This window comes from Brassica rapa, chromosome A03 (genome assembly GCF_000309985.2).
Source record: "Brassica rapa cultivar Chiifu-401-42 chromosome A03, CAAS_Brap_v3.01, whole genome shotgun sequence".
NCBI classification, from domain to species: Eukaryota; Viridiplantae; Streptophyta; class Magnoliopsida; order Brassicales; family Brassicaceae; genus Brassica; species Brassica rapa.
The window spans coordinates 1,779,599-1,798,694 of NC_024797.2; the positions used below are offsets into that span (position 1 = coordinate 1,779,599).

Here is a 19,096-nt window from a genome sequence, read left to right on the forward strand (position 1 = left end):
ATGGAATATAACTAACACACTATGTCATGTATTGTTATTTTCTCTAAAACAGAGATGAAAACTACTCTAATATATGAAACTACTCTTATATATATATCTTTTTTTATAAAATACTATTATTCTATTTCTAATTTCCGTATGTATGAGTATTATTTGTTTTCCCTAAATATAAAAAAATAACTATTTATATTTTATAAATAATTTAATTTGGTTGAATTGTATACTTTGTTCTATAGTAATGTTTAGAGTAATAACTAGCAATGAATTGGAGATAATTTTTCCTTTTCAGCATAGTTTCTAAAAATGCATGGATACATCACTAAACCATTTTTTTAATACACCATGTATAGTTTCTTGTGATTTTAAAAAATTAATAAACGGACATCGTTTTCACTAGCTAATATTTAGTGCATATGCATTAGATCACGAACTTTTTTTGGTAAACATGTTAAAAATTAGATCACGAACTTAACTTTCGCTTTCCTCTTCTAGGTGATTTGTTTATTATTTTTCCCATACTATACTAATTCTTATATGAAACATAAAAAAATATGCGTTAAAACTGAATACATTTCCCAAAGATATGAAAGACATGTAAGCTCTGCCGTAGTGCCTTTTAGGTAAGCTCATACGAAAGCGTTGTAATTAATATTGCTGATAGCTCTGATCTCACTAATCCCTGAAATCCCTGGTTTACCATATAATGAGTTTATCCAATTCTTCTTCTCCCACGTCACTCTTACAGCGTTTATAACCTTCTTACCTATATTAATTTTCCTTATATAATAGACAGGAAAACGGCCAAGTCCAATCTCAATATTGCTTCATAGTCTCAATCCAAACATATATTTAGTAGTTACTAGTAAGTGCCTATGCTAAAAAATAGTCAACGTATGAAAACTATTTGTTACGTATTGAATACAATGTTGAAGTCAGAAGGCCACTATCTTACCATTACCATGGACACATGCGTCACCAAGATTATTTTAACACCCATGGTTTCTAATAGATTCACAAGGCATTTCTACACTTTTTGCAGAATATGATCGGTGATAATAAAAAACAGTCTTTTGTTTTATTTAATTAAGTCGGTGCCCATCGACTTTGATGCCATGCAACTGAAGAAAAATCCTGGTAACCTATGGCCCGGGGATAACTCTTGTCCACCTGAAATAGATATAAATATCTCCGCCACAAAATTCCAACTTTGACAACTTATGTTTAGCTCATACCAAACCAGGAAATCTCGACACGTCCTCCATGCACATGCACAACCTCCTTTCCAAAAAAAAAAAACATGGTTAATCTTCTACATGTGCGTTTATAATCTATAACATCTATATAAAGGCCACTACAAGAAAACAGGGGGATTCTGATGGCCGAAATCGTCAGAAATTCGTCGGAATAGACCGATCCTGACGAATTTCTGACGAACCAATCCGTCGGTATAATTTCGTCGGAAAAAAAAGATTCGTCGGAATTTCGTCAGACCTTCCGACGACTTTCTGACGAATACCGAGAAACGTCATTCTGACGAACTTCCGACGATATTCCGATGCGGACACACGAGACCAGAGTTCATCGGAAAAACTATATACCGAACGAGCACGTTCCTCGGACTATACCGACGAACCGAGTCCTCGGAAAATACCGACGGACTATGGTTCGTCGGAATTTTCCGAGGAACCTTCTCCGTCGGTATTTTCCGACGACTATGTTCGTCGGTATATTCCGACGCCCTCAATTCGTCGGAATATATCAATTTTAAATACGAATTAATTTTGCATTTTTATATATTTTTTTATATTAAAAATTAATTAATAAATAAATAAAATCTGAAATTTAAAACTAATAATATTATAGAATTTAAATTCATACAAACCGAAATAGAAAAAAAAACATTCAGAAAGTTAAAAATTCATACAAACCGAAATAGAAAAAAAACATTCAGAAAGTTTTAAAAAGCAGAAAAAACTAAGAACTCGAAGACATCAAACGATCTAGCTTCTGCATTATCTCGGCGCTGAACTTCTTCTGGAGCGGGAATATATGCGGGAACCGAGTTTTGTTCATGAGACGATCCCGATGCACGGGAACTGCTCACCAAACTACGTCGAAGACGGGCTGCGGGGCGGGGTACATCCTCAGACCTAAAAAAAAAATTAATACATCAAAAATCTTTTCAAATCATTTCTATTTTTAATGTTTTCATTTATATATTTACAAAAGGTTTTATAAACGTTTTAAAAAAAACTATTAAACCTTTTATTATACATAGTTTATTACAGGAAACTTATAAAAAATTATAAAAATTTTAAAATTTTTTATTATACATGATTTATATATATATGTATACAAAATTATAAAATTTTTATAAATATAGAAAAATGTTGTTAAATATTTTTAAAATTTTTAAAAAACATTTTATTATACATAGTTTATTACTGGAAACTTGAAAAACGTTTTTAAAAATAAAAAAACTTTTTAAAAATAGTAAAACGTTTTGAATTTTAACAAACACACAAAATAATTCCAAGAAAAACTAAAACAACAATCCAAACAACAATCCTAACTTATATATCCTAAACTATCCATTCAATCCTAAAATTTTCAATCAAACAACCTAAAATCCGAGATCTAACTTCCAAAACCCTAAAAAAATGAGATAAAACAAGGTTGGGATGATTCTTACATGATTTGGGGTTTGGGGAAGAGATATGAGGGTGAGAAGAGGATTCGCCGGTGATAGGAGCTCGAGAATGGTCGGAATCGCCGTGAAAGGGAGAGAAATCGCGGAGAGGATTGAGAGAGAGGCGGAGGCGGAAATAACGAAGAAGGAAGAAGAAGGGTAATTATATTTAATGTTTCCGACGGACACAGGTTCGTCAGTATTCCGTCGGGATAATTAAATATATACCAATTGGCGGTTCGCGAAAATTTTCACGCGGTTTGGTTTTCCCGGGTAAATTGAAATTCCGACGGAATTGATGTCCGTCAGTAGATTCCGACGGAATACTGACGACTTTTTCTGACCGAATTCCGACGACTTAGTGTTTAGGGGTTGATTACAAGTTTCTAAATGCAAAATCCAAATCTTTGATAATATATATAGTATTTGCATAAAGATTTAACAATAAAAATGTTTTTATAACACGATTTTACACAACAACATTTTTTGTAGTGTAAGATTAGATGAATATGATTGTATAAGTATATGAGTGTTAAGATGAGATGTTATGAAAACAATGATATGCATACATAAATATTTTAATGAGTTGTTATATTTGAACGGTTGTGATCTAATACTATACTAAACACTTATTATGTGTTATTTTCATAGTTTTGGCATCTAAATTTATAGATTTTTATGTTTAAATTTTTTTAGAAACACATGTCCTCGGTAATTCGTCGGAATATACCGACGACATTCCGACGAACTTGTGTAGTTCGTCGGAATATCGTCGGTAAATTCTGACGAATTACCGAGGACATTTCCAAACTTCAATGGAACCCTTTGTCGTCGCTATGTCGTCGGTATTTTGCGAGGGATTTCCGACGGAAACATGGTTCGTCGGAAATTCGTCAGAAAATGCCGACGGAATACCGACGACGGTAACATTTATATCTCTCAATCGGAATGACGTCGGAAGTTCGTCGGTATATTCCGACGAATTTCCGACGACTACAACGGTTATATGTTTTATCAGAATGTCGTCGAAAAGTCGTCGGAATATTCCGACGAGCCATTTTTCCTCTGAAATTCGTCGGAAATGGCCGACGGAATTCCGACGACTTCAAATTTTTTGTTTTCGTCGGAAATTGGTCGGAAATCCGTCACAAACGTCCGACGAATTTTAATCCGTCGGAACCTCCGTCGGAATTCGGCGTGTTTTCTTGTAGTGGGCACTCAATCTAAGAAAAGTTGGTCGTGTTACATCAATACAGACAACAACAACAACCTCAATCAACGTAAACTATACTAATTAAGAAAATAAAATTAGATGAGATGATTAGTAATTAAAGTCCTGGACTAAAAAGCAAAATGGTGGAAGTCGAAGAATTAGAACCACTTACTCCAGTTGAAGAGGAAGAAGAAGAAGTCATAAGCTATGATGATCTCAAACGACGCATGTGGAAAGACCGAAACCTCATGGAGAAGCTCAAGCAACAAAAAAGACACAGCAACGACGTCGTTTCCTTGGCATCGCACCGAGCAGAAGCTTCACGGCGCAAGAAGATGGCACGTTCACAAGACTCGGTGTTGAAGTACATGATGAAGATCATGGAGGTGTGTAAAGCGAAAGGGTTTGTCTACGGTATCGTACCGGACAAGGGTAAACCGATAACCGGTTCTTCAGACAGCTTAAGACGTTGGTGGAAAGAAACCGTTCAGTTCGACCAAACCGCTCCAAACGCCGTCTCCGATTACTTAACAATCGCAGCTGCTGCTGCGGCAGAGATGATCGAGAAAGAACCGTCGAGTCTATTACACATGCTTCAAGAGTTACAAGACACGACTCTAGGGTCGTTACTATCAGCGTTAATGCAACACTGCGTCCCACCACAACGGCGGTTTCCGTTAGAGAAAGGCATCGCGCCGCCGTGGTGGCCGACGGGGACCGAGCTTTGGTGGGGAGAGCAAGGAGAGGCTCACGAGCACGGTGTGCCGCCGTATCGAAAGCCGCACGATTTGAGAAAGTCTTGGAAAGTTAGCGTTCTGGCGGCTGTGATTAAACACATGTCGCCAGATTTAGGGAGAGTGAGACGTCTCGCGACGCAGTCGAAATGTTTACAAGATAAGATGATGGCTAAAGAGACCGATACTTGGTCTCGTGTGTTAAACCAAGAAGAGGCGCTTCTTAATATCAAAGACCGCAAGATCTCAGATCAAGATCAAGAAGCTTCGGGGTCCAAGACCAAGAGAAAATGTGATTTTATGGAACCCTCTAAGCGTCCTAGGAGTGATGTGACACAAGAACCGAGACAGATCACGGGAGATATGATATCTATGCTTGTAACGTCCCCAAGTATTGGTACTAATACGACTAGTGAAGATGATTACAGTGTAAGCTCGAGCGCAATGGGCAAGCCAGATGATTATGATAGCAACTGGATGGATTATTTATGGTTCGAGAGGATGCAACCCGAGTTTAATTCCTCTAGGAGATTCGATGATGACGAGGATAATCCGATGGTTTTGAACCAATCCACTGAGTCTAATCAATCTGATAACGTTAGTCAGAGTATCTTTTCAGTTTGGGATATGGGTTGTGAAGACAAAGACATATATATGTTCGATTATTAATCAAGCATGTCACCTTGTGTGCTTTGAGTGTACCCAAGTCAGAACATTTCCGTACTTGTGTACTCTCTAGTTAGCTCTATCCCCCACCAATACAATTGAATAATTCATAAGTCAAGCTTTACTAATTAAGTAATATTATTAATTAGAATCACTAGTTAAACCGTTTTGTCTTTCCCTCCACTCGTTCCAATTAGTTTTTGAGATGTAGCATGTGAATTATATTATTTGTTCTTGGATAATAGACGAAGACAAGGATATGAAGAGGTCCGTTAAGCGTTGAACAGAAATGGATCTTAAGAACTTAAGCCTTATAGAGCCTAATCAGACCGACTCGGACCCATAGAAAAACCATGACAACCTCTATGCGTTGTGGATAAATACAAAGGAATTACGAATACAAAAGGGCAGAGAGGGCCACGTCTCCGTTACAAATTAGACGGTAGGCTTCTTCGCCATGAAGCAAAGAAGAGAAAAAGAACACACAAGCACACTCACTACAATTCTCTCTCGACGAAGGTACAAAGATCTTTTTATTTTTATTTTACTCATTATATCTAACATAGGAGTAAACACACAATCTCTCAGCCAAGGGAGTATTGAGATATACAACGTGCACCCTTCAAGGGTGAAAAACAACAAAGCTTATTTATTTAGTTGTATGTTTTGGATTTTTTAATTTGATCAGCCCCGTCTAACGGTGGCTAATTAAGCAGTGGGAGAGTTACCGGAAGATTGATGTCGGAGATTTGTCCAGGTGACATCTCCATATTATCAGCTTCGGCTCCCGCAAGATTCTTCTTCTCCTTCTGCAAGTTAATAATAGGTCAAAAACTCAAAATCACCAAATCCACTTTTCTTTCTCTATTTTGTCTTCTATAATATATTATCTACAGCTACACAAGAAATATTCTTTTCATACCAACCATTCAAATACATAGCGATCCTGGCCTCCATATAAACTTGCAAATATTGGTTTCCGTTCAGTAATATTATCACCAAATTAGAATGAACATCGGCACAATATAAAATAGAATAAACCAAATCTATCCAAAAACCAGAATGCCCTAATACTTAAAAGGGAGTGCAATATCTATTATATATGTATATATGTGTGCAAGTATAAGATGCAAGAAGTGCTTATTGGCTTTTGCATATTTAAGAAGAAAGTAGCTTTCGTTACCTGGCCAGCCAAAGCCTGATTCTCTTCTTTCAGCAGCTTCTCCTGTTTATGAAGGACAACATGTTCATCAGTTGCAAGTTTCTAAACCTAATTTCAGATTCTGGTATCCAAAACAATATTTTAATCATCCCTGAAAGACCAGATGCACTATGAAGAAGTTTGATTGCAAGCTCATAAAGCACACTTAGAGAAACTAATACAACACATAAATATTTGAGGCTTTCAAACACGAGAAGATATCTGAAGTGCTATAAAATCATATATGATATATCTAACCTTTTCTTTGAGGCTATCAACAAGCTTCAACATTAGTTCTGTCTGCAACAAATTAAATATAAGTGAACAATCGTTTCAACAAACAAAGTAAGAAATGAGAAGACAGTATGAAGTCAACGTACCTTCCTAGCTCTAGTTAGAGAGAGGGCATTTTCAAGGACACCCTCCAGCTGAACGAGGGTGTCCACGCTTACACCACCGACATTTGATTCCACAAGCTTGCTGCATATATATGCACAGATTGACAAGAAACCCTAATACCTTTGTAATGAAAGGAGGAGAGGGAAAAAAAGTCTCAGGTAGTACTAACCTATCCACAAGTTCAAGTAACTCATTGTGTGAACCATAGCTCAGAGCTTTTGACTGAAGATTCTGTCCACGGAGAAGGGATATAAGAGCCGTTAGAAGGCAACGAATTTGAGAAATTTGATATGCACGTGGATCTATAACCTCACATAGGATCATTCGGCGAACTAATATATAGCTCATAGGTGGACCAACAATGCAATACCTCTATCTAGATCCACAGTTTTAAGGTGCTAAACATGTGTTCACATATGTTTATCGAAAAATTACTCTCAAGGGAATATCAATATCTCTCAACAACCTCTTCTATGTTGAGGAAAACATTTGTTAACTACAGCTCCAAAATATAAATGATATGCGTACACGTTAAATGCGCATGAGCCAATGCCCACAAAACGCAAGCTTAAAGTTGAGGCTATGAGTTGGCTCTAATCAGTATATATGGAGCTCTCTAAGCCTTAGTTACTCCTTTGCAGAAGGAAATATTGAAAATGTTTGCATTACCAGGGCTTTAAGATCATCAGCATGCTGTTTTCCATATCGATCAAGGATCCTGACCAGGCTGGAGAAAGAAAAACAATTAATGTTAAGAACAAAACTACTAGTTAACCCTGAAAACACCACTGGAATCTATGAAACATCAGAAGAAACATTTTAAACCAAGATGTTAATTTCCGGACCACTAAGATTTGCTAAAATTTCAGGAAAAAATTGTAGTAATCATGTTCAAGCAGCCGCACATTTGGATTTCCACTTCTTACTTTTAGCACGCTCTAATGCTTTCTAAGGAATATTTACATGACAATCAATTATTCACACAACGATTGTGATTAAAGAATATAAATAGATACCACATCACATAATTAAGTGTAGCATATGTGCGGTAATTAAGTACTAAATGTGAGGCCGAGTGTTCTAGAATCGACCAAAATTCAACGTTCTATTATATATACATATATGTATGTAAAAATTATGAACCAATTAGAAAACTTATAATCTAGATATGTAATAAATCCATGGTAAATATATTATTTATTTGAATATCTACAGTATCTTTTTGTCAATAGCTGCACAATGTCGTTACATTCAGGTCAAAATTCTTGATCTACTATTCAGCAATTTTATAGATCTAACCGGAGTGCAGTGCATTGCATTACATAAAAATCCTAAAGCTCCAATGATTTTAACCACTCTAAAAACAGAAGTATTAATCAGTAACCACTGAAAAAAAAAATTCAGTAATCAATTATTCTCAAAAGAAAACCCCTAAAGCTAACTAACAACTGATGAACTAACAATCAAAGACAGCTTGAAACTTCACTAAACAACATCAAGTATGCATCACAACGTTTCAGAAAGATCTTGACGGACATGCAAATTTTTACAAAATAAAATAAAATCCATGCAGAAAAATCAATAGAAGAACGAAAAAGAGAGAGAAAAATGAAGAAAGTAAGAAGGTTTAGCTCATCGCGACATTGTTCTTCCTCAGATTTGGTTATCTCATGTATCTCTCATGGCCATAGAAGAAACAATTTTGAAAAGAAAAAAAAACACAAAACCAAGAAATTCACTAGAGATTTGTCGGAAGAATCAAAGTGTTTTTTAATTATTATTTTATTTTTAATTATTTTATCAGAAAAGTAAACAGAAGCTTAAAAGGCTAATAAAGGAAGGCACAGAAGAGAAGAAGTTATACTTATCACCGGCGGAGAAGCTGTAGAGCTTGCCGGAGGAGGAGACAACGAGAAGCGCGACGGATGCATCGCAGAGAACAGAAAGCTGACGAGCTTTCTCAATGAGACCGCTGCGTCGTTTGGAGAAGGTGACTTGTCGGCTACTTTTGTTCTCAATTCGCTTGATTTCTAGTTTTTTTCTTCCCATGGTTTCTGTCTCCAAGTGGTCTCTGTGCCCTAATTTGATCCAGAGGTTCGGTTCAAGTGGCCGGAGATACTAAAGCGTTTTATGCTCTTTTTTTCTTTTATTTCTTTCCTTTTTTGTGTGTCTCTACTTTTCCTCGGCAATGTTTTTTTGTTTGTTTTGGGTAAAAGAGAGATGAAAATAAAATAACAAAGTGAAAACGGTGCGTTTTGACGACAAGACAGCCATGTGTACCGCATGCTTGCCTTCTAATATGGCCCGTGACTCATGAGAGATGTTTATTTAACCCTATGGAACGTTCCTTCGATTCCACTATAGGATATAATACAAGCTATACTATTAATTTTGTGGCAGAGGAAAATATGATATAAATAATGAGAAAAGTACGTATACTAATCGATGGGTGAATGTACGGCGCGCTTTATATCCAATCATCCATATTCTGGATATGTCAATTATCCTTCTCTTTAGATGCATCTTATATGTTTTTAAATTTATACTATCAAAATTGTATTTTTTTTTTTGGTGAAATAAAAATTGTATAAATTGTTTATAGAACTTTCAACTCTAGTCATTTATGATATTGCAATTCGATTCATAGATTTTTTTTTTCCATTTCCAAGTGGAGCAAATATATTTCCGATAATAAAAAGCAGTATCTAGTCCATTAATAGAATTCATTGCCATTTACTGCATCGACCACTTGTAGCATTAAATACTATTGCACTAATAACCATTCGTCATACTTTTATTTCTTGGTCTACTTCGGTGATGACATCACGAGTGGACTCGGTAGTGGAGATTACGTGGGCTGAGTAGTTACATAAACGCCCATTACAGGCCCAATAAATAAAAAGGCCCATATAGTTATCCTATTTCACCCACCATTGTTTCCGTTGTTGAAGCTCTCTCAAAGCTCCCCTTCGAAATCTCCGTCCCTTCTTCTCTCTCTGTCGATCGGCAATGGCTGCGCCCAACTCCATTTTCACCACCGCTCCGTCGAGAAATCTCGCACCTATCTCTCTTCACCAGTCATTATCTTCACCGTTGAGTCTCCGGATCACTAAATCGAACTCCGTCGCGTTTCGTCCCAAACCCCGATCCAGCTCGCTCGTCTTCTGCTCCACCGATGAATCAAAGATCTCCGCAGAGAAAGAGATCCCAATTGAACTCAGTAAGTAAAACTTTCTCTAATGGCATTATAACTTAAAAATTCGAAAATTTCAATTAAAATAAATAAATAATTTTTTGCAGGGTACGAGGCTTATCCGACAGTGATGGACATTAACCAGATACGAGAGATTTTGCCTCACAGGTGAATAAATTTCTCTTACACGTTGTTTCTCTAGCTGAAGTTGTATTGTTCTGATTCCTTGTCTTAATTTTTTTTTTATAAAAAAAAAATCGATTTTGGACTGTTGTGTAGGTTCCCGTTTCTGCTAGTGGATAGAGTGATAGAGTACACAGCTGGTGAATCTGCGGTAGCTATCAAGAACGTTACCATTAATGACAATTTCTTTCCTGGGCATTTCCCTGAGAGGCCCATTATGCCTGGTGTCCTCATGGTTGAGGTAATCATCTCATTGCATGCTTCACTCTTTTTGCAATACATTCATAGTTCAAGAGAAGTTATTTGATCTTCGGAGTCAGAAGAATACTTATTAGTGTATATATACTAGCCGGAGTTAGTTGAATTGTTACTTATCAATTTATCATAGCTATTTATGAACATTTGCTTCATAAGTAAAACCAGTAGCAGTCTGTTCCAGATGTATGTGATATGAAATGAGTAGGTGACTCATTGTGTGTTAATAAGAGCTACATATAGATTGCCTCATCAATTAGTTTTTTTTTTTTTTGGTTTCCACAGGCCATGGCTCAGGTGGGAGGTATAGTGATGCTAAATCCAGAAGTGGGCGGATCTAAAAGCAACTTCTTCTTTGCTGGAGTCGACAAAGTCAGATTCAGAAAGCCTGTGATTGCAGGTGACACTCTGGTGATGAGGATGACGCTTGTGAAGCTGCAGAAGCGGTTTGGGATAGCCAAAATGGAAGGGAAAGCATACGTAGGGAACACTTTGGTATGCGAAGGAGAGTTCTTGATGGCTATGGGGAAAGAAGAGGAGTGATCATGTTCTCATGCCTTCTGCTTTTCTTTTTTTTTCTTACCCTTGTGGGTACGAGTTTATCAATTATCACACATTGAGTCTCATTTCTATCTCTAGTTTCTGTTGTTTGTTCCGAATGTTGTTGTTGACTATTTACAAGAAAATAATGAATTGGAGTTATCACACTGTAAGTGATCATACCTTTTGCTTGTTGTTCTTTCCCTTGTGGCCTTTCATTGATTGCCATAACACATGCGCTCAGCCTTATGATGCGATTGTTGTTCATCACCGAATCTTCTCAGTCGAATGATATGTTAGGCTTATGATGCGGCTTGGTTGTTTAAAGAGCGATATTGGAGATAATGGAAAGGATCATAGACTTGATGGCTGATGAGGAAGTATAAGGCCATGAAGAGAAGCTCTGAAACAATGGTTGAGAAGACAAGAAATGTCATTGCTTGGTGGCTGTAGAAATGTATTATATAGAGCAACAGAGGCTGATGGCGTTAAAAACAAAAAAGAAGCTTGGTGGCTGTAGAAATGTTAAAACAAAAAATAATCCGACTCTGCTGGGGATCGAACCCAGAATCTCTGGTTTCGTAGACCAGCGCCTTATCCATTGGGCCACAGAGTCTTTTTGTTTACTTCATGATATATTAAATTAATAAACCTTTCAAACCCAGATAAAGAACATTGAAATGATATGAATCAAAATCTAGTTTGGACAACTCAGGTGTATTAGGAACTCCTAAAAATAAAATACTGAACTGAAACAAATCTGGATTAACAAAGTTGAATGATACATCAAACAGAAAAGAAAAGCTGAAACTTTGTGACATGAAAGAACAAGATAACAACCAGCAACTTAGGTACATCCTCAGAAACTCCCAACTCAATTCAGTTAAAGAGACAACTTATTGTACTTATTGATCCTACGGGAGATGATAAACGTATTGTCTTTTGAGAAAAATAAAGAAATGCACGACTCAAACATTCGTTTCATCCTCAAACAATGGCTTCTGCAGTTTTCTCTGCCAGCTTCTGTACCTTCTCAGGACGAGGAGCTTCAGCTTTATCTCCTTCATAAGCTGCAACATGAACTCCAAGAGCCGCACGACCCGACGGGTCAAGGTTCCCTTTCCAAGCTGCGTCCCACTCCACAGCTTTTGCGGTACTACATGCTACACTTGGACCTCCTGGTACAGTTGCTCTAGCAGCGCTCTGCTCCATTACCAAAAAAACATATCAGAGCAAAGATCAAAGACAATTCAGGCTAAGTAAGAAAATGATAATATTAATAACCTTAGGGAAGAACTTTTCAAAGATGGCTCTGTAGTAGTAAGCCTCCTTTGTCAAAGGTGTGTTCTCCGGGAAGACAAAGTTTGCGTTCGTCAGCATTGCGTCAGAGACCTAACCAGAAGAGAAAAGAAAGAACCATATTACTGAGCTGTGACTTAACATGTAAAAGACATCTTCTTACATGTTTGTTTGCATGATCTTTCAGACCGTCAATCCAGCTGTATCCAACTCCATCACTGAACTGTTCCTTCTGCCTGTACAGAATGTGCTGCATTTTACCATAAAAGATGAGAACTTGTTAGCAAAAGCTAATCAAATTGCAGGGAGCACAAAGTTTTTGGTAAGAGTACCTTTGGTAGATAAGGGTTCTTCTCATCATCAAAGGCATTGCGTAACACCCATTTCTCAATCCTTCCCAAGTCAGGCCTGATCTGCATAGTTGCAAAAGCAGTTTTATATATTAAAGAAACATTCTTTTGATGTGTAGAAAGATGTGCAACCTACCATCTTCCACTCTGGATCAATGCCCATTGCTACATCTAAAAACGCTTTATCAAGGAAAGGCACACGAGCCTCAACACCCCACGCAGAAGTTGATTTGTTAGCCCTCAAGCAATCATATTGATAAAGCGCTTTGATCTGCATCAGAAGCAAACAAACAAGGTTAAGGCAGAGTAAGTAGGCACAAGAAACGTCTTGGTCTAAAAACTCTAAAAGGCGTTTACCTTTCGGCATGTTTCCTCGTGTAATTCTTTCTTGTTAGGTGCTTTATGGAAGTACAAATACCCTCCAAAGATCTCATCAGAGCCTTCACCAGAGAGAACCATCTTCACACCAAGCGATTTGATTTTCCTCGACATGAGAAACATGGGAGTGCTTGCTCTTATGGTAGTCACGTCATAGGTCTCAACGTGATATATAACTTCTTCTATGGCATCTATCCCTTCCTGAACTGTGAAATGAAGCTCGTGATGGCGAGTTCCTAGGTAGTCAGCAACTTCTTTACCAGCTTTAAGATCAGGAGATCCCTGAGAAAAGAAAGCAAAATGGTAAATAACAACAAATTTGATGAAAACATTTTGAGTAAGTTAGGTAAGACCTTTAAACCAATACAAAACGTGTGCAGCTTGGAACCCCACTGACGAGCATCTGATTTTTCCAAATGGCGTATAGCCACTGAAGCAACAAGGGATGAGTCTAGTCCTCCAGAGAGTAGGACACCAAAAGGCACATCGGTCATTAGTCTCTTTATCACAGCCTGCAAAGTCAATTATCAAAGAAAGTATGAACCTTGAGCAAAAACTACACAAGCAATGTAAATGGATACAGAGCTAAAGAGTTTACCTTCTCGAAAGTATCACGCAATACTAAGGGATCATAAGGGGTTGAAGGAACCAGCTCAGAGAACCATGGAGGGTTGTACCACCTCCTAAGACCACCTACAAGAAATGTAACTCAAGTAAGCCAAGGAACATCATGAAGTTGCTATAAAATAGATGAGACTTAATATGAGATTGCAAACCTTGTTTACTCGAATAGATATGGCCTGGTGGGAAAGCCATAAACTGTTCACAATCATCACTAAGTGCTTTCATCTCAGAAGCAAACCAGACAGAACCTGTAGAAAGATTGAACCAGTAGTCAATGAAAAGGATTACAAAACAAATACACTTCAATCCATTGAGACGCACCATCGAGACCCCAGCCAATGTAGAGTGGGATGACACCAATGGCGTCCCTTACAGCAATATAACTTTTGTCCTTAGTATCAAGAAGGACAAATGCAAACATGCCGTCCAACATGTTGATGAATTCCTCTCCATGTTCTTCATACTGCAGATAGTAAAATCAAACAGATGGTGAAACAATGGAATAGAGTCTAAACACAATAATTATTCAAACACAAAAGACCTAAATGGTACTTACAAGATGGGCAAGCACTTCACAATCACTCCCGGTATGGTACTTGTGAGACTTCAGACTTTCACTTTCACGCAATGCCTTGTGGTTGTATATCTCTCCATTCACCTGAAAGCGTCCCAATAAGGAAAAAACTTTAATCATTCGATGTTTGACTCATGTTTTATTGTTGTAATGTATGCTATCGTCTGAGATTAAGACAGAAGTCAAACGTACCGTGACAACGACGGTCTTATCTTCGCTGTAGAGAGGCTGGTCTCCAGAAATGGGGTCAATGATGGCCAAACGCTCATGAGCCAAGTAACAATCCTCATAACAATGGAGCCCACTCCAATCAGGACCTCTATGCCTCAATCTACACAAACAGATCTTAACCCATTCAATCACATCATCATTACACGATTACATGCATAAAGGTTGAAACTTTTCTCTTCCGAGACAAAAACCCATTAACGTTTAGAACATTACACAGCCCAATGAGATCGAGAAACACAAATGAGAGATACGATAAAGGAGAAGACTTTATGGATTGAGAGTACCTGCGAGAGAGTTTGATGATACGAGAACGTGTGGCTTGAGAGTTATCGACGCAGCCTAGAACAGCGAGAATCCCACACATGGTTGATGGATGGTGGCGGCAATACAGAACACAACGGCTTCTGAGGAAATGGATGCTGGAAAAAAAGGCTAAAGAGATGATTTTTATAACGTGGGTTCGACTCAATCAGAGCCGTTGATTCTGACAAATTAAATTGTTATTTTATTTCTAAAGAGAGAAGATTCGATTTTTATTTACCCTAGTTTGCTTTTGACTCGTTGAATCTTGGGGAAAGATTCTCGAGAATAAAAACGAAATTTAATTTGGTGAGTAGGTGTTACTTTACCATAGGATATACACTTACTACGAGATAAAATATAGTTTTAATACATACAGTCTCTGACGACGTCGTTAATGTAGGAGTCTGAAACAATTAGCTGGGAATGTTTTTTCTTCTTTTGGTTTTGAGATGAAATCACAAGAAGAGAGTTACTACCTTGAGAAACATATCAATTGCTCTATAGAGGCCGTCATGGCATTTCCAAGCAACATTTCTGCTAGAACCTCAAACTTGGGTGATGGATAAACATGGATCTTTTGCAGATTTGGCTAAGTAATTGTCCAATAGCCTTGGCTTTTTTGGACCCTTGCTGCTCTTGCATCAAGAAATACTCATGACAAAGAAAACTGTTGAAGACAGAACCATGGTAAAAATTCAAGTTACTAGAATCCAAGTTCTGATTCTTCCAATCTTAGTTGTCTAGAGTTGCAATTACCAGTCTCATATATACTTGAAGACTGTCAAGCTAACACATGTTTCTTTTATTAAATACACTGCTTTGATTAATCTTTGATCACATATGTTGTGAAAGTAGTTTCCGGTCGAGGATAAAAGCCAGAGTATTTTTTATTTTATTTTAAATTTTTTTTAAATTTTATTCACTTCAAAAACCTTTGTACAACCTGATGCTACTTGTGTAGAAAAGTAATCATATAGAAAAGTTAAGAGGAAAAATAAAAAAATCATCTACTCCCAAACCATATTTCTGTGGCCTTCTCATGTCTGCCTCCAGCTTTCTTTTTCAAAGAAGAGATCCTATTTCTGATCATCTTATCCAAAGCCAGACTATTTGAGTTATTAGGAATCAGAAGAATGACAAGAACTCCAGACAAGAGAACATTAGCAAGTTGTCCAGTATACAAAAAATAAAACACTAAGGCTCTCTTATCAGTATAAGGACCTTGGCATACTTTTATACTGCAACAACATTATGACCTCATGTTGATAAAAAATGTTATGACACAAAGCCAACAGTATCTCCAGTTTCTTTCTAGCTCTATGAAGAACGTTCAGAGGCAATTCTCTAACAAATCTAAGAAGTGTGTGGTAAAAACAAGAATCAACTCCTGTCATGTCCACGAACTATCTTGTAGGCACTACTGCAACCGGTATATCTACTTTGCCCCACGAAACTTGACTGCATCATCTGTTACATAGAAATAAACAAAAAGAAACTTGACTGCATCATACATATTGTGCAATGTGTTACACTTCCTTTGAGAAGATAAGCTTGTTGTAACAAAGAAAATAAGTCTATTTTCCTTGACTATCATTATTCATACGGAAATTTGGAGTGTTTTCACCTTCATAAGGTTCTACACGGCATCGTTTGAAGATATCACCATCGTCCTCAATCCAGCTCGTTGTTTGTGTGCATTAGTTAATTTTTTCTGCAACACTTGAGTTATGATGCAAATATTTTTATTTAATCAAACTTGATTTATGTGCATTAGAAGAAAATTTAAGACGTATTTTTTTGTTTGCATCAACGTTTATTTTCTTTTTCTTTCGAGTAAAGAATGCATTTTTAGTCTCTTTTAACATGTAAACTGTGAACATAAAAATATGTTTATGGTTGACCCAAAAAAAAAAGTGATCCCCATACATTATTGCACAAGAAAAGAAAGAGAAATTGATTACTCTGATAGTTTATTTCATGTTTTGCTTTGACAAAAGTGAGTAATTCATCTAAACAGAACTTTGAATAATTTTAATTTGCTATAACTATGCAAATTAATCAATTTCAATTTTGCTAAAAATTATTTAGATATTTTATTTCCCTTTTCTTTATCAATAAAAATTATATTGGCGGTTACTTTTCGCGTCTACAGAGCCATAATATAAACGCGTCAAACTCAAACCTCGTCTTCGACTCTCACCTGAAAAATCGAAACCTCTCAGATCTAATCCCCTCCATCGTTACGGTGACGATCGATCTCTTGACAGCGAGAAATGGCGGCGGTGACACCATTAGCAAAGTTCAAGCTCGTCTTCCTCGGAGATCAATCCGTCGGCAAGACCAGCATCATCACCCGTTTCATGTACGACAAATTCGACACCACTTATCAGGTTTGTGAAACAACACTCCATCCACAAATCGATCGATCGATCGGTTTCTCTCGAAATCAATTGCGATCTACATCTATTTTCGAATCGTCTGTTCGATCAGAACGCAGAGTGATTCGCGATCATTATATGATGTATTTGTGTTGTGGGAGGTTTGGATCAGATTCGAAATTTTGAGTAGTGTCATGTGTAATGTGGATCAGATTCGAAAAATTTGAATGTAATGTGTAATGTGGAATCAGATTCGAAATCTATGTGAATCTTCGTTATGTTATTGTGTGTTTGTTTTGGAAAATGTTGCAGGCAACTATTGGGATTGATTTTTTGTCGAAGACAATGTACCTTGAGGATAGGACTCTTCGTCTCCAGCTATGGTAAAACCATCTTTTACCAAAAATAAACAAGCAATGAATGAATGCTTAAGGTTACATGTTCATTTGATTAAGATGCTTAAGGTTAGAGGGTAATGATCATATATGATTAAGGTTACATGTTCATTTGGTAATATGTCAATGGAGTCTTTCAGCTTTTAAATACGTGCTACTAAATACCTTGTATCATCTTTATTGACTATTGAATTTTCATTTTTTTAGATTTAGTTTTTGGTTTATTATGTGTATAGTCTCTGGTGCTTGATATGTGCGTTTCAGTAAGTGTATTGTGACTTTATGATGGCACAGGGATACTGCCGGGCAGGAAAGGTTTCGAAGTCTGATACCAAGTTATATCAGAGATTCCTCTGTTGCTGTCATTGTCTATGATGTTGCTAGTAAGACTTTTTTTTCAGCTTTACAATCAAAGTTTTCTTTTGTATACGATCTACACAGGATCGACAGTACCTGTTATAGACATCTTTTCTTTGAATAAATCATATTTTTTTTAAGAATTGTTTGTAAAGTCTCGTACTTTTGTCAATGTATAGATAGGCAGTCATTCTTGAACACCTCCAAGTGGGTTGAGGATGTTCGTACAGAGAGAGGTAACGATGTCATAATTGTTCTGGTGGGTAACAAAACAGATCTCGTTGACAAGAGGTAAGACACACTTGACCTTAATGATGGCATCGAATCCAATGAATAAGTTGGATAAAAGCTTTTTTTTCATTTAGCTATTAACTTGACATTTGTTCAGGCAAGTGTCGATAGAGGAAGGGGATAACAAAGCTCGTGACTTTGGAGTGATATTCATAGAGACGAGTGCAAAAGCTGGATTTAACATCAAGGTGTGAGAATCAACTATCTATCCTCATGACTCTTTTAAAGATCTTGAGATTTCTTCAAATAACGTTTTTCTCTGTGTGTTATCTTTTGGTGTTTTGTGACCTTGTAGCCACTATTCCGAAAGATTTCAGCAGCATTACCAGGAATGGATACACTTTCTTCAGCGAAACAAGGCGATATGGTTGATGTCAACCTAAAGTCATCCAACCATTCGTCTCAAGCGGAGCAACAAAGTGGTGGCTGTTCGTGTTGATTAATTTTTGTTAAAAAATATACTTTTAACAGCAACGGAGTATGGAGATTTTTTTAAAGATTCACAACTTGATTGAGTAAATAAACTCTGGTGTAAGGAAAGAGAATTTTTACTTGGCAACTCCTAGTATTCTTTAAGATGTTTTGAGTTCAATATTGAGCTGTGTAATAATGACGCTTGAAAGCTTAAGACAAAATGTTTTGCTCTGTTCTGATTGCTCATTCTTTTAACAGCATGTACTAGCAATCTTTTTTTTGGGATCAAATCATGTACTGTCAATCTCTGTATCGACATTATAAGACAGGAAACAAAGTGAGAAAAGAGATTCAATATCTCATATGAGTTTTGATTATTACTTAATTCAAATGTCCCTCAAGTGTAAGATATTAGACAAAAGACAGGAG

At 36.9% G+C, this 19,096-nt stretch overlaps 5 protein-coding genes and 1 non-coding gene across 6 annotated transcripts; 3 read left to right on the forward strand and 3 right to left on the reverse strand.

The window, feature by feature from the left end:
* The first annotated feature begins 2,468 nt into the window (after nt 1-2,468).
* On the forward strand, nt 2,469-5,769 carry LOC103855853 (putative ETHYLENE INSENSITIVE 3-like 4 protein). Its single transcript, XM_009132896.3, has one exon. It carries the CDS (start codon nt 4,043-4,045, stop codon nt 5,303-5,305), a length of 1,263 nt encoding a protein of 420 aa, XP_009131144.1. The 5' UTR covers nt 2,469-4,042; the 3' UTR covers nt 5,306-5,769.
* A 51-nt stretch (nt 5,770-5,820) lies between these two features.
* On the reverse strand, nt 5,821-8,996 carry LOC103855854 (MADS-box protein FLOWERING LOCUS C-like). Its single transcript, NM_001302062.1, is given in 7 exon segments — nt 5,821-6,111; nt 6,486-6,527; nt 6,762-6,803; nt 6,884-6,983; nt 7,072-7,133; nt 7,572-7,629; nt 8,767-8,996. Coding segments are annotated over 7 exon segments (594 nt in total). The 5' UTR covers nt 8,952-8,996; the 3' UTR covers nt 5,821-6,006.
* Nucleotides 8,997-9,835: 839 nt separating this feature from the next.
* On the forward strand, nt 9,836-11,255 carry LOC103855855 (3-hydroxyacyl-[acyl-carrier-protein] dehydratase FabZ). Its single transcript, XM_009132899.3, has 4 exons — nt 9,836-10,122; nt 10,203-10,263; nt 10,375-10,519; nt 10,819-11,255. The coding sequence occupies exons 1-4, from the start codon at nt 9,912-9,914 to the stop codon at nt 11,074-11,076; spliced, it is 675 nt and encodes a 224-aa protein (XP_009131147.1). The 5' UTR covers nt 9,836-9,911; the 3' UTR covers nt 11,077-11,255.
* Nucleotides 11,256-11,616: 361 nt separating this feature from the next.
* TRNAR-ACG lies at nt 11,617-11,689 on the reverse strand. The gene has a single exon. It is a non-coding gene; the product is annotated as a tRNA-Arg (tRNA).
* Nucleotides 11,690-11,801: 112 nt separating this feature from the next.
* On the reverse strand, nt 11,802-15,071 carry LOC103855856 (asparagine synthetase [glutamine-hydrolyzing] 3). Its single transcript, XM_009132900.3, has 13 exons — nt 14,814-15,071; nt 14,491-14,629; nt 14,281-14,382; nt 14,046-14,187; nt 13,877-13,972; nt 13,699-13,793; nt 13,454-13,612; nt 13,080-13,382; nt 12,859-12,993; nt 12,705-12,785; nt 12,536-12,622; nt 12,358-12,465; nt 11,802-12,276 (listed from the first exon to the last, which is right to left on the reverse strand). The coding sequence occupies exons 1-13, from the start codon at nt 14,891-14,893 to the stop codon at nt 12,061-12,063; spliced, it is 1,743 nt and encodes a 580-aa protein (XP_009131148.1). The 5' UTR covers nt 14,894-15,071; the 3' UTR covers nt 11,802-12,060.
* A 234-nt stretch (nt 15,072-15,305) lies between these two features.
* LOC103855857 (ras-related protein RABH1e) lies at nt 15,306-18,906 on the forward strand. Its single transcript, XM_009132901.3, has 6 exons — nt 15,306-17,222; nt 17,523-17,593; nt 17,900-17,988; nt 18,142-18,253; nt 18,351-18,441; nt 18,549-18,906. Exons 1-6 carry the CDS (start codon nt 17,106-17,108, stop codon nt 18,690-18,692), a joined length of 624 nt encoding a protein of 207 aa, XP_009131149.1. The 5' UTR covers nt 15,306-17,105; the 3' UTR covers nt 18,693-18,906.
* The last annotated feature ends 190 nt before the right edge of the window (nt 18,907-19,096 follow it).

Bases quoted from the DNA above. Each gene is read 5' to 3' on its own strand.
- LOC103855856 (XM_009132900.3), bottom strand. From the start codon at position 14,893: ATGTGTGGGATTCTCGCTGTTCTAGGCTGCGTCGATAACTCTCAAGCC. The intron at 14,188-14,280 runs GTAAGTACCATT...TACTATCTGCAG, and splicing joins GTGAAGTGCTTGCCCATCTT to TATGAAGAACATGGAGAGGA. The intron at 12,786-12,858 runs GTAGGTTGCACA...GCAACTATGCAG, and splicing joins TTGATCCAGAGTGGAAGATG to ATCAGGCCTGACTTGGGAAG.
- LOC103855855 (XM_009132899.3), top strand. From the start codon at position 9,912: ATGGCTGCGCCCAACTCCATTTTCACCACCGCTCCGTCGAGAAATCTC. The intron at 10,123-10,202 runs GTAAGTAAAACT...AATTTTTTGCAG, and splicing joins AGAGATCCCAATTGAACTCA to GGTACGAGGCTTATCCGACA. The intron at 10,520-10,818 runs GTAATCATCTCA...TGGTTTCCACAG, and splicing joins CTGGTGTCCTCATGGTTGAG to GCCATGGCTCAGGTGGGAGG.
- LOC103855853 (XM_009132896.3), top strand. From the start codon at position 4,043: ATGGTGGAAGTCGAAGAATTAGAACCACTTACTCCAGTTGAAGAGGAA.
- LOC103855857 (XM_009132901.3), top strand. From the start codon at position 17,106: ATGGCGGCGGTGACACCATTAGCAAAGTTCAAGCTCGTCTTCCTCGGA. The intron at 17,989-18,141 runs GTAAGACTTTTT...GTCAATGTATAG, and splicing joins CATTGTCTATGATGTTGCTA to ATAGGCAGTCATTCTTGAAC. The intron at 18,254-18,350 runs GTAAGACACACT...ACATTTGTTCAG, and splicing joins ACAGATCTCGTTGACAAGAG to GCAAGTGTCGATAGAGGAAG.